The sequence below is a fragment of the Blennius ocellaris genome (assembly GCF_963422515.1).
Source record: "Blennius ocellaris genome assembly, chromosome: 7".
Classification (NCBI taxonomy): Eukaryota; Metazoa; Chordata; class Actinopteri; order Blenniiformes; family Blenniidae; genus Blennius; species Blennius ocellaris.
This window is the reverse complement of record NC_137656.1, coordinates 22,403,240-22,414,743: the sequence shown is the minus strand read 5'-3', so window position 1 is coordinate 22,414,743 and position 11,504 is coordinate 22,403,240. Positions and strand designations below refer to the sequence as shown.

The 11,504-nt window shown below is 40.6% G+C and overlaps 2 protein-coding genes across 2 annotated transcripts; both read left to right on the top strand.

Annotated features, from left to right (window-relative positions):
- Positions 1-2,322: 2,322 nt before the first annotated feature.
- LOC308132048 (immediate early response gene 5-like protein) lies at positions 2,323-3,389 on the top strand. Its single transcript, XM_080498990.1, has one exon. The coding sequence runs from the start codon at positions 2,438-2,440 to the stop codon at positions 3,314-3,316; it is 879 nt and encodes a 292-aa protein (XP_080355116.1). The 5' UTR covers positions 2,323-2,437; the 3' UTR covers positions 3,317-3,389.
- Positions 3,390-4,195: 806 nt separating this feature from the next.
- Positions 4,196-11,381, top strand: LOC308132277 (carnitine O-acetyltransferase). The gene is made up of 14 exons (XM_080499304.1): positions 4,196-4,345; positions 5,656-5,928; positions 6,199-6,317; positions 7,920-7,973; positions 8,076-8,241; positions 8,343-8,517; positions 8,600-8,778; positions 8,875-8,975; positions 9,064-9,186; positions 9,279-9,401; positions 10,159-10,294; positions 10,379-10,441; positions 10,540-10,677; positions 10,783-11,381. Exons 1-14 carry the CDS (start codon positions 4,274-4,276, stop codon positions 10,996-10,998), a joined length of 1,938 nt encoding a protein of 645 aa, XP_080355430.1. The 5' UTR covers positions 4,196-4,273; the 3' UTR covers positions 10,999-11,381.
- Positions 11,382-11,504: the final 123 nt, after the last annotated feature.

Sequence of the window (11,504 nt, the reverse complement as noted above, 5' to 3'; positions counted from 1 at the left end):
CTTTTTAACCTCAGCTCCATATTTTTTTCTGTCTTTTTGTCATACTAATTTAATAAGCTCTTTTAATTGAATTCCAGTTGATTTCATTTGCATAAAAGTTTGGACAGCAACAATATTTCCAAAGCACCAAATGCAGTTTGTTTAAATGTCTGAGTAGAACACAATACATAATAAAGTGAGAATGAAAAAAAAGGTAAATCATTTGTGTTTGTGTGACTGTATGCATGTGTTTTATGTCTCTTCCATTGCTTTAATGTTGAGACTTGTTGTTATGTATTAAAACAGAAGAGCTGCTCAGTCTTCTTCTCATTGACGTTATCTTGTGATTTTATATTTATACATCTTACTCAGGTGAAAAGTATTATATTGCAACAGGGATATTAGATATGTAGTGAAATAATCACAATTGATTTTAGTTTTCATTCAATCTTCAAATCTCTCAATGAAAAAAAACTGGTTAAAAAACATAGAAAGAATAGATGTGTTCTAATCCTTTGTCATGTTATTATTTATTATATTGTTGTTGCTTATATATCCCTCTATTCTATTCTATTCTATTCTATTCTATTCTATTCTGTTCTGTTCTGTTCTGTTCTGTTCTGTTCTGTTCTGTTCTGTTCTGTTCTGTTCTGTTCTGTTCTGTTCTGTTCTATTCTGTTATTTTATGTTCAGCTAGACTTTTTCTCTTAATCATCATTATACTCTTCTTTTAAATCACACCTTCAAACCACTTCTGGATTACGCTCTTCATACACAATATTTCTTCCATATGTACTTTTATTTTATGATTTTCTCCTGCTCCTGTCATTTCCTATTGCTCGCCTTTAGATTCTTTAGATTTTCTTTTATTATCCTCACTACTCCGCTGTCTTCTGTTCCTTGCAACGCTGAACTGTTTCTTTTTATAACTTTTCCTTGTGCTCTTCGGATTATGGTTTTCTTTAAAGTTCTGTTCCTCACGCTGCTCTATTGTACTCATATTATTCCTCGGAATGTTGATTTCTAAACTATTCTATCGCTGGTATATTTTGCTCTTCTTTCCTCTCTAGTTTCTCATGTTATAGATTTTTTTTCTTGTATTCATCAATATACTACTCTACTCTACTCTACTCTACTCTACTCTACTCTACTCTACTCTACTCTAATCTACTCTATCGGGCATCAGTTCTATCACTATTTCCTCATATTACTTTGCCTCTTCTTCCTTTGAATATTCTCTTCAATTCTATTCTATTCTATTCTATTCTATTCTATTCTATTCTATTCTATTCTATTCTATTCTATTCTATTCTGTTCTGTTCTGTTCTGTTCTATTCTATTCTATTCTATTCTATTCTATTCTATTCTATTGCTGGTATATATTTATTTATATAACTCCCTTTTGCACTTACACATTTGTTCTATTCTACTATGTTCTGTTGTACTTTTCTTTTGTTACTTTGTATTGTATTGTAATGTATTCTATTCTATTCCTTCTCATCTTTCTGCTCTATTGTCTCATGCTGTGTCATATTTTCTCTCTTTCATTCTACTCGTGGTTTGTTGTCAATTCCACTTCTATTCCACTCTAAGCTTTCATGTTCTAGTCTTTTTCGTTTGACCTTCTATTCTATTCTATTCTATTCTAGTCTTGTCTAGTCCGTTTCTCAAATTCTAATTAATTTTTATTTTATTGCTAAGTACGCATCTTCTTACAACTACTGCTCCTTTCAAATACCGTTTTCTTTTGCATGCATTCTATTCTATTCTATTCTATTCTATTCTATTCTATTCTATCGAAAATCCTATCCCTTTTTACCATGACCCATCTTGTGTATGTTAACATGTGCTTTCGGTCCTTTCATGTCCTTATTCTCTATTGTCCTGTTACTTTTTCTTTTTCACTTTACATACTTGTGTGCTTTAGTTTCCTGGGTCTTTTCTGTACTGGTCTAGATCATACCTCATTTTTCTGAGGTACTTTTATTTCCATTATTTGTCATGTTGTTTTAACGGTTAAATGCGTCTCATGTCATATTCTGGCCCGTTGCAGTTGTTTCCCGCTTAGTTCTGTCCCCTGCTCTGTTTCCACTCTGTCCTGTTCCACATGGACAATAAAGTCTGCGTATTTTAGTGTGCACTGAGATTTAAAAGGATCAGAACACAGTTAGTGAAATGCAGCATGCCCGCTCCTACGTGCATTTTGAATGAGGCTCGTAGTGATATTTGCGAATAACAGGAGCACCGCCTCCCTCCCATTGGACGAGGCCGACGTGAGGGCGTGGCAAGGAAAGATGAGAGTTGCAAATCCATGCCCTTACTGGGAAGACATGGAGCGCTATGGACACAGTCCACACGAATCTAGTAGGATTCTCAACTGAAGACTCCAACATTTCTCCAGTCAGGAAACAAACGATTTTGAGAGACTGAGAGGAAAGAAAGGGTGGCCCGGTTGAGGATGGAGTGTGCATTTGACGCACAGAATCTGATCTCCATTTCTTTGAGGAAAATCCAGAGCTCCAGGACGCAGAGAGGAGGCATCAAGCTCCACAAGAACTTACTGGTAACGTACGTACTGAGAAACGCCAGGCAGTTTTACATGAGCAAAAACTTATCGCAGACGCAGAGGACGCACCCGTACGAGGATGTCGTTGCGGTCCGCGAGAGGCAAGAATACCTTGAATTGACGGGGAGCTTCACGGAGTTGGCCGATGACTTCTACTGCAACTTTACTGGGGTTGAGTCGGACACTTGGCACTGCGGAGCGCACCAGCCAAGCGGCCAGCCTGCAGAGGTGGCGCACCAAGACGCATCAGCCTGCGCAATGGTTTCACCAAGTGACTCTGACCTCATGGTTTCGGAAGCCTGTTGGAGCTGTGCGGAGAAATCCTCCTGGGACTTACCCATCCCGAACACACAAGCAAACCAAAAGACTGTCCTGGACTTGGACACTCATGTGGTGACTACTGTCACAAACGGATACTTCCATTCAGACTGTTGCGCGCAGCCCAAACAGCCGCAGGGCGCGCACTGCTACGCTAAAAAGCGAAGGATGGACACAAGTTATTATATTGTTGATCCAGAGTTTTATCTGCCAGACTTTGGGCCAGTGCCGTGTAAAAGGATGAGGACTGATGATGATTCACACGCGGACTCGGAGCAGCTGGACAGCACAAACATTTCCAACCTGATCTCGGTGTTGGGTTCAGGTGGACTATCTGAGTTTGTGAGTTGGCAGCAGACGGACCTTGAGCAAATATTCGCCACTCAAACAATTTCTTTAAAACACACACTGTTAACAGGCAGCGGTTGGACGAGAGCAATCGAAGCATTTTGATGTGTATGGCTGTTTTATCTTTGTATCTTTGTTTTATTTTATTGCTTTCAAATAAACCATGACACGACTGCAACCCTCTCCTTCTCTGTGCTCTGTTACTGAACATATTCCTGAACTGTGACAATAGATAATAATGTTTTCAATTCTTTGCATTGGGACACTTATATCTGTTATGCCCGTTCTCGTCGTTTCCTGACGGAGAATGAATTAACTGTGTTCATTTCAACCTTATTTCCATGAGATGCATTTGAGTGGGGGGACTGGAGTCTGTCTCTGGGTTGTATTTCCTGAAGAAACGAGTTAACACTGTTCCTCTGGAAAGATGTTGGACGAGCACCACCATGTGGCCACAAAATATTTGTGCAGGCTCATGCGCCAGTTTCATGCAGAATAACATTCTGTAAATGTATTATTTATACCAGGGCGTGCTTTGATTAATCAATAAAAGTAAAAAAAAAAAAAGAAAAATAAATCATTTGTATCTTTTTTTAAAAGGTGATGTATTAGATTGATATTGCGGTTTCTGCTGCAGCTAATATCACCAATTTTTGAGAGTGCAAATACGTTTTTAACTCCGGAAAAAACATATATGGTGTTTGATTTATTGTAACATGCATTTATCTCCTAATTGTGGTTATGTTCAACAATATTTTTTTAGTAATTTAGATTATTTAGGAATTGTGTCTCACTGAAATGGGGTCATATATCATTTTATTCCAGTATTTTTGCGATAAAACGGGCAGATTTTGCAATGATGGGGCTTTAACGCCGATATGTGTTGCGTAAATTATCATTAGGAGCACGATTGTCTCGTATACTAATCTCCAGCTATGATAAGAGGAGTTGTGGAGAGACGCGCTCAGTTGTGTTTACCCGGTGGGTCCGAGGGGGGGCGAACAGCTGAGAATAGACGGTGCGCTTGTCCTTGAGACATGACTGCCCCCGGGCTTCCCATCTATGTTCCCGGGACAGTCACTGACCTCAGCGCGTCTATCTGACAAGATGCTGGGTGTTTTGGTCAGAGCCGTGGTGAGTCTGCTGTTTAGGTTTGTTTTGGGTTTTTTTTCTTTTTAAACCTGTATGTTTTCCGTGCGTAACGACGGGAGCGGTGAGCTTTTAAACGCGATGTTAAAAGGGGGTGGGGCGCAATGCCGGACAGCAACAATGTGGAGTTATTATGATCCGATCGAACTCGCATGTTTTCAGTTAATATCTCCTCGATGCGCGCTGATTAAAAAAAAGTACTTGATGTATAGCTAGGTGATTATATTTGAGTGTCACTTCAGCACAATGTGATATCTTGTGATCTTGCATAATGTTAGCACGTTAGCATAACGCAGCAGTGCGCATGGTGCTGAAATGACATTAGACAGCGGTGCACGTGCACGTTTAGTCGGAACAGAGCCTCGATCTAGATATAAGAAGTTTGGTTGTGTAAGATCCTCGCTAATATGTAATGATAAAAAAGGAAATAGCGCAGCAAAGCACCGCGTCCATGTTGGTTTTATTTAGATAAGACCAACCGGAAACGCTCGAACGTGTTCTACCGTGGCTTGACGCACCTGGAACTTTATGTACATTTTAAGAGAATTATATGTACGACGTCCCCCGATCGCCATTCATTCATATGCATTTTCTTTCTTTCTTTTTTTTACTCTGCATATCATATCTGATAATAATCAATAATATAATCTGATAGCATTATCTGATTATCATTAAATCGGAGTGCAGCGTCATACTGATCAGCATGAGTGAAGATGAGGCCACGCACTTATTTCCTCCCTTTATTTCAGCTGCCTTCCCAAATGTTCAACTGTGTCACCTTTCTATTTATAAGCACCCAGAGCCAATACCACTGGGACCAAACAAACACCAGCCTGCCTCATCACTTGTTTTGGTGTCAGTTTCCATGAACCAAGTCATTTTAGACCTTAACATTATTAGATATCTTGTTCACAGTTTTTCAACCCGTCAACACTTTTAATATTTTTCACTTAACATTAGCTAATTCAGGCTTTGGTTAACTGCTTATATCTAAGTACTTGTTGAAACCCGAGCCTTGTATCTACTATCTGTAGGGGAATCAGTGTTGTGGTTTAACTCGTGAGATTGTTTGGAAAACTCGACATCAGTGTTTCAAATATATACACTACTTATTTCCTTTTTTTGCACAATTAGAGGAATAGGAAAAGAAATCTAAAAATCCAAAATAGTATTTAGTTTTAAACAACCAACAAACACAATAATGTGTGATTTGATTTTATTAATTGTAATACTAATAATACTGCTTGGGCAATCTATGACATGGGAGAATATATGTGCTCAACATGTTTTCGTAGCTGCGGCCAGGCTTGGTGAAGCCATGTCGCCTGGTCAGACCAGCAACACAGATCCAAGAGAGGACCCTGGGGCACCATCAAGAGGGTTTACCCAAGCTACCAGTACCCCCCTTGAAGCAAACATGCGAGCAGTACCTGGCTGCTCTGGAGCCCATCGTCAGCGAGGAGGAGCTGGAACACACCCGGGAGCTGGTGCAGGAGTTCCTCAAGGGTGGTGTGGGAGAGCGGCTTCAGAAGGGGCTGGAACGACGGGCACGCAAGACAGAAAACTGGGTATTTATTTGAATCTGACACACGTTCAGCAGGGTAGACATGCTGAGGGTTAAAACTCTTCTTTTGGTAGAGGGTAAATGTTGATTAATCCTGATTAAATAAACATTGGACCACTTGCTGTGCAGTCTGATCAAAGTCCTTTGTACTTTAATGCACCCTGAAATACTTTATGATTTGATTCGAGGCCCGTTAAGCAGTCTGGTCTTTTAAAGAGTGTAAAAGTTGAGATTTTGGTCCAAAACTATATTCAAATCATATTTATCCACACAGCTATCAGAATGGTGGATGCAGTCGGCCTATCTAGACTGTCGCATGCCTGTGGCGGTTTACACCAGCCCGGGGGTTGTCCTGCCCCGGATGCACTTTCAAGATCGCCAAGGACAAATGAGGTGAGAAACTACCAGAAATCCCACCTTTGCTTTCACCCAAAACAAGAGTGAGTGCTTCTGATGTGTGAGGGTAATAAGCCTGGCCCCCAGCCCTGTTACGCTGTTATGAACTTATTACGAGCACAGCCATTAAACTGTTTCCAAAGGTGATTTACTTTGCACTGAAGTACAGTATAAACAAGCTCGTATGAAGCTGGAGCTTCAAGCTGACCTTTGCAGAGGTGTCCCTCCTCATGCTTGCTATTTAAAGCTCTTTGGCTGCTCATACCATTGCTCAGCTGTTTTTGACGACTGTGCTCAAGGGGACATGAACTAAACATGGCGCTCCCAGTGAGACATAATGCATTAATTACAATATATCACTAATTATCTGGATGTTATTTGAATTATAGGGGGAAATAAACTATATAAACAGCCTCAATTCAGATCAGTTTCAATGCAGCTTTGCATAGAACCTACAGAAAGCTCACAATGAGAGACAGACACAACGCTGTTGTTCGTGTTTTGAGGTTAGTGATTGAGTGCTGTTCGAAACAACATAGCTGATTTGCAGTAACCTTTTTTTTCACTATGGACACAAGCAGACACAAATCATGTTAACAAAAGCTGCACAATATGTGGAACAGAGCCTCTGGACTAACTCTGTTGGAGTCGAACATTAGGAATGTCAGGAATACCTTGGAAGATTATTCATCTGACCATGTTGTTCTGTTCTGTCACATCTCTTTAAGTCAGTATCTGTAGTTTTTGAAGTAAAAATAAAAGGGTAGCTTGATACTAATACTCCTTATTTAGGTCGTTTCCAGCAGCCTGTCCTGGTGACACAATTCGATCACATCCTGCTGTGACACTTTGAGTTACCTGAAGAATCAGTGCAATAACACTACTGCACAAATATTTATGTGTCTGAACTGTTTACTAAATCTCTCCTTCTGATCTACAGCTATAAAAGCCAGTGTCACATTGGTCTGTGTATTATTTTAACATCAGTCTGTCCCACACAGTCTGAGGCTTCTTCCACTCATTCCTCTACTTCTATCCATTCAGCCAGTGTCAGAACTATTTTACCAAATTCAGAGTTGTGGTGTGCAGGAGTCAATTTAATCTCAGGATGATGCAGCGTTAACACTGGACAGGTCTCACACGCTCATATTCACACCCAGCGGCATTTCAGAGACAACAATCAGCCTCAAACGCATGTTTCTCGACTCTGGGAATAAACCGTAATACCTGGAAATAAGAATTAGAGCTGCTCATCAACCATAAAACTTTATATTGTCTTTGATATGTTTTGATACAAAATGTGAACCTACAGCATTCCATCAGCAAGTTTTTACATGCTATGCGCATGATCGCTAGACTGTCGCACAGTGTAGTGATGTAAAAACATCGCTACTCATTCTGCTTGAGACATTTGTACATTTATCTTTTAGAACATACAGTACTCTGATTAAGCCAAAGTTGCAGAGGGTTACTGTTTCATAATATGCAACCCTGTTGATGTTTGTATGTTTCCATTCCTTGTTATGTTATTCATGCAAAATGATTAACACAATCATTATGGTGTGATGGGATTGTTTTTGTTGTTGTTGTTTCTTTCAGGTTTGCTGCTAAACTGATTGCAGGTGTCTTGGACTTCAAAAAAATGATTGACACGTGAGTTTCATATGTCGCCTCATTGAAATTTAACGCTTGATGTTACAATTTGGTACAAGTTTCCAGATTATAATCTGAGTAACATATAGTGTTGTGCCACAGTGACACCCTGCCTGTGGAGTATTTGAGCGGGAAGCCACTGTGCATGGACCAGTATTACCAGGTCCTGTCCTCCTGTCGGATCCCCGGGAAGAAGAGGGACACTGTTGTGAATCACACCATCGGGAAGACACCTCCCACCCACATCACCGTGGTCCACAACTTCCAGGTACTCTAGATGGCACTGCTGTCCTTCCATCTGTCTTGCAGCAAACAACTTCATCAAACGGTGAGACTCTGTGTAAAACCAGCCTGGACTTTCCCTCCCAGTTCTTTGTCTTAGACGTGTACAACAGTGACGGCACTCCACTGACCGTGGATCAGATTTACATGCAGCTGGAGAAGATCTGGAATTCATCCTTGCAGACAAACAAGGAACCGATTGGCATCCTCACATCCCAGCACCGCAACACCTGGGGAAAAGCCTACAGTGACCTAATAAAGGGTAAGGGGAGACAACATCCTCAATCTGGTTTTTTCTAAATGTCTATTCCAGAGTTTTTATTTGTCTGTATGTGCCTCTTCAGATAAGACGAATAAGGAGTCGGTCCGTGCAATCCAGAAAAGTATCTTCACGGTGTGTTTGGATGCTCCGATGCCGCGGGTGTCAGACGAGCTGTACCCGAGCCGGGTGGCTGCGCAGGTGCTGCACGGAGGAGGAGCTCGCTGGAACAGCGGCAACCGCTGGTTCGATAAGACATTACAGGTTAGTTTGCTGGAAAATGACTTCACATTTATAATGATAATAATCACAACTCTATGTATGTTTGAGAATTTTAACGTGCCTTTGAACCATCTTCAGTTCATCATCGGTGAGGACGGTACTTGTGGGCTGGTGTATGAACACGCGCCTGCTGAGGGTCCTCCCATTGTCTTTCTCATTGATCACGTTGTTAAATACATGTAAGTGTATTTATTAAGTTTTTGAGTCTGTTTTCACTTGTTTTGTGAGTGTTCTGAAATGTCTCATTCATTTGCATTTGGTCGACAGGCAGTCGAGGACAGAGATCGTTCGTTCTCCGATGGTTCCTTTGTCCATGCCCCTGAAGCTGCGTTTTAACATCACACCCGAGGTCAAGAGGGACATCGAGAAAGCCAAACAAAATATGAACATGTGAGTAAAGTAAAGCAGGTGTGATTGAAATGACGGCTACAATTGTAATATCTGACACTTGGTTTGCCTCCTGCTTCTCCTCGGTTCCTTAGAATGGTACATGACTTGGATGTGAAGGTGCTCATGTTTGCTCACTTCGGGAAAAACGTGCCAAAGCAACATAAGCTGAGTCCGGACGGCTTCGTGCAGATGGCTCTTCAACTGGCCTACTTCAGGTACCAAACTCTTCCTGCACAGACAAACTATACCTAAACTCACGCATTAACTGTATAAATGTGTCTTCATGTCTTCCAATGTAGCAGTGTTCAGGCAATGAAATTAAAATAACACATACATACATTTCCATGCTTCACATTAGGTGGGTATGTGTAGGATTTCTATAATATATTATGTTTCTGCTTTTTTTCTTATCTTTCTTCATTCGGCTTAGAAACTAAAAGATAGAAGTATGATGACTCTATAACCATATGAAATGTCAGGTCTATTTTCAAACATGAGTCTAGTAAGTCACATTTTTCATTTTTGGAATTTTCACTTTCATTTTAGTATTTTAGCCACTTTCATTTCAGGTTAATCTCAAAATTTTTGCTATTTTTTATTAATTTATCTTTTTTAAGAAATACTGTTCCTGGTTGTTTCAGTTGTGTTTATCCTATTCTAAAAAGAATAGTGGTCACCACACAACACTTAACACAGCCATGAAGTGGACTGAGACATTGAGGATGCAGTATTTGAAACAATACTTTGGGAAAGTTTTGACTATAAAACTGGGGGACATGGATTCTACATTGCAAACTGCACTTGCTTGAGCAACCAATGTAAAAATAAATAAATACCGTAATAATAATGCTGTCATTAAAAAGTCACAAAAGTTGTAGCATTCAGTTTCCAGGGACAAAAGTTTAAAGTTAGAAAGGCTACCTTATAATTGGAAATTGTACCAACCTAAATATTGACTTGTTTTAATTGCAGGATGTATAACACTTGCTGTTCTACTTATGAGAGTGCATCGTTAAGAATGTTTCTATACGGGCGAACAGATGCGATTCGCTCAACGACTGTAGACTCATTTCAGTTTGTCAAGGCAATGCAAGACTCAGCTAAACAGGTACGGTCGGTCTACTTCGCTTTCACATCTGAATGAGCAGTGTGCTTCATGTGAGATGTCTGAGTAGTAAATGTTTCTCTACAGAACACGGAGAGGTTGGCGCTGCTGCAGAAAGCTGTACAGACTCATAAGGGAAACATGTACAATGTGAGAGATGGGAGTTTTTCTCTTTTTAAAAAGCATCCCATTTTTTTTCATGAACTCATTTGATCTAATTTATATACATTTATCTTTTATATATTCAGGCAATTCACGGTCAGGCTATAGATCGACACCTCCTGGGGCTGAAGAGGCAGAGTATTGAAGATCTGACTTCTATACCCGAGATATTCATGGACACCTCCTTTGCAGTAGCTCATCATTATAACCTCTCCACCAGCCAGGTGCGTGTTCATCTCGTAAAACCTACAGACTATTCTTCCTGATCAAACGACTATGTGTTGTCATGTTTGTTTATTTGCCCTCACGGCTCGCGCTTCTGCGTCCAGGTTGGCTCCAAAACAGACTGTGTGATGTGCTTTGGTCCAATGGAACCAGATGGCTATGGAGTGTGTTACAATCCCATGGATGAGCACATCAACATCGCCATCACAGCCTTCAACAGCTGCGAGGAGACTAACGCTGCCAAGTTTGCCCGGGCTGTGGAGGAAGCGCTGCTGGACATGAGAGCGCTCCTGGAAGACACAGCAACAGCCAAGCAGTGATCCCACACATGAGCCTGGCGTGGCGCTGGAGTCCCACAGGGCCGCACGGGAGCCGAAAGTGAAACGGAGTCGTTGCCTGAGTGGCTGGCGGAGCGCCACACTGGTGTAGGCGCGCGATGTACTGTGGGGGAGACATGTTACCAAAGTGGTTGTTGGAAGCGTAATGTGTGACTGTTATTGCACTGGCTTTGAAATAAGAAGCTATTCCTCATGAGGGAAATTCTCTATTTTACTATGTTGTGTTATCTACAGTGTATACAGATGCATTTTAAGAGAATATAATTTGCTAAGAGTTCAAACACATTTTTGTTTATACTCGAGCAGTTCCTGGTGCAATATGCAGAATGTCTTTGTTCTTGCTTGACTTAAAGATTTTGAGTGCTTTGGTTTGTAAGGTTTTATTATTTTTGGGTTAAAATAACGAGTACTCTTGTATAACAATCAAATGAAAATGGATCTTGCTTGAGTTGCCTTCATTAGCAAAAAAAAAAAAAAAAATTTCTCCA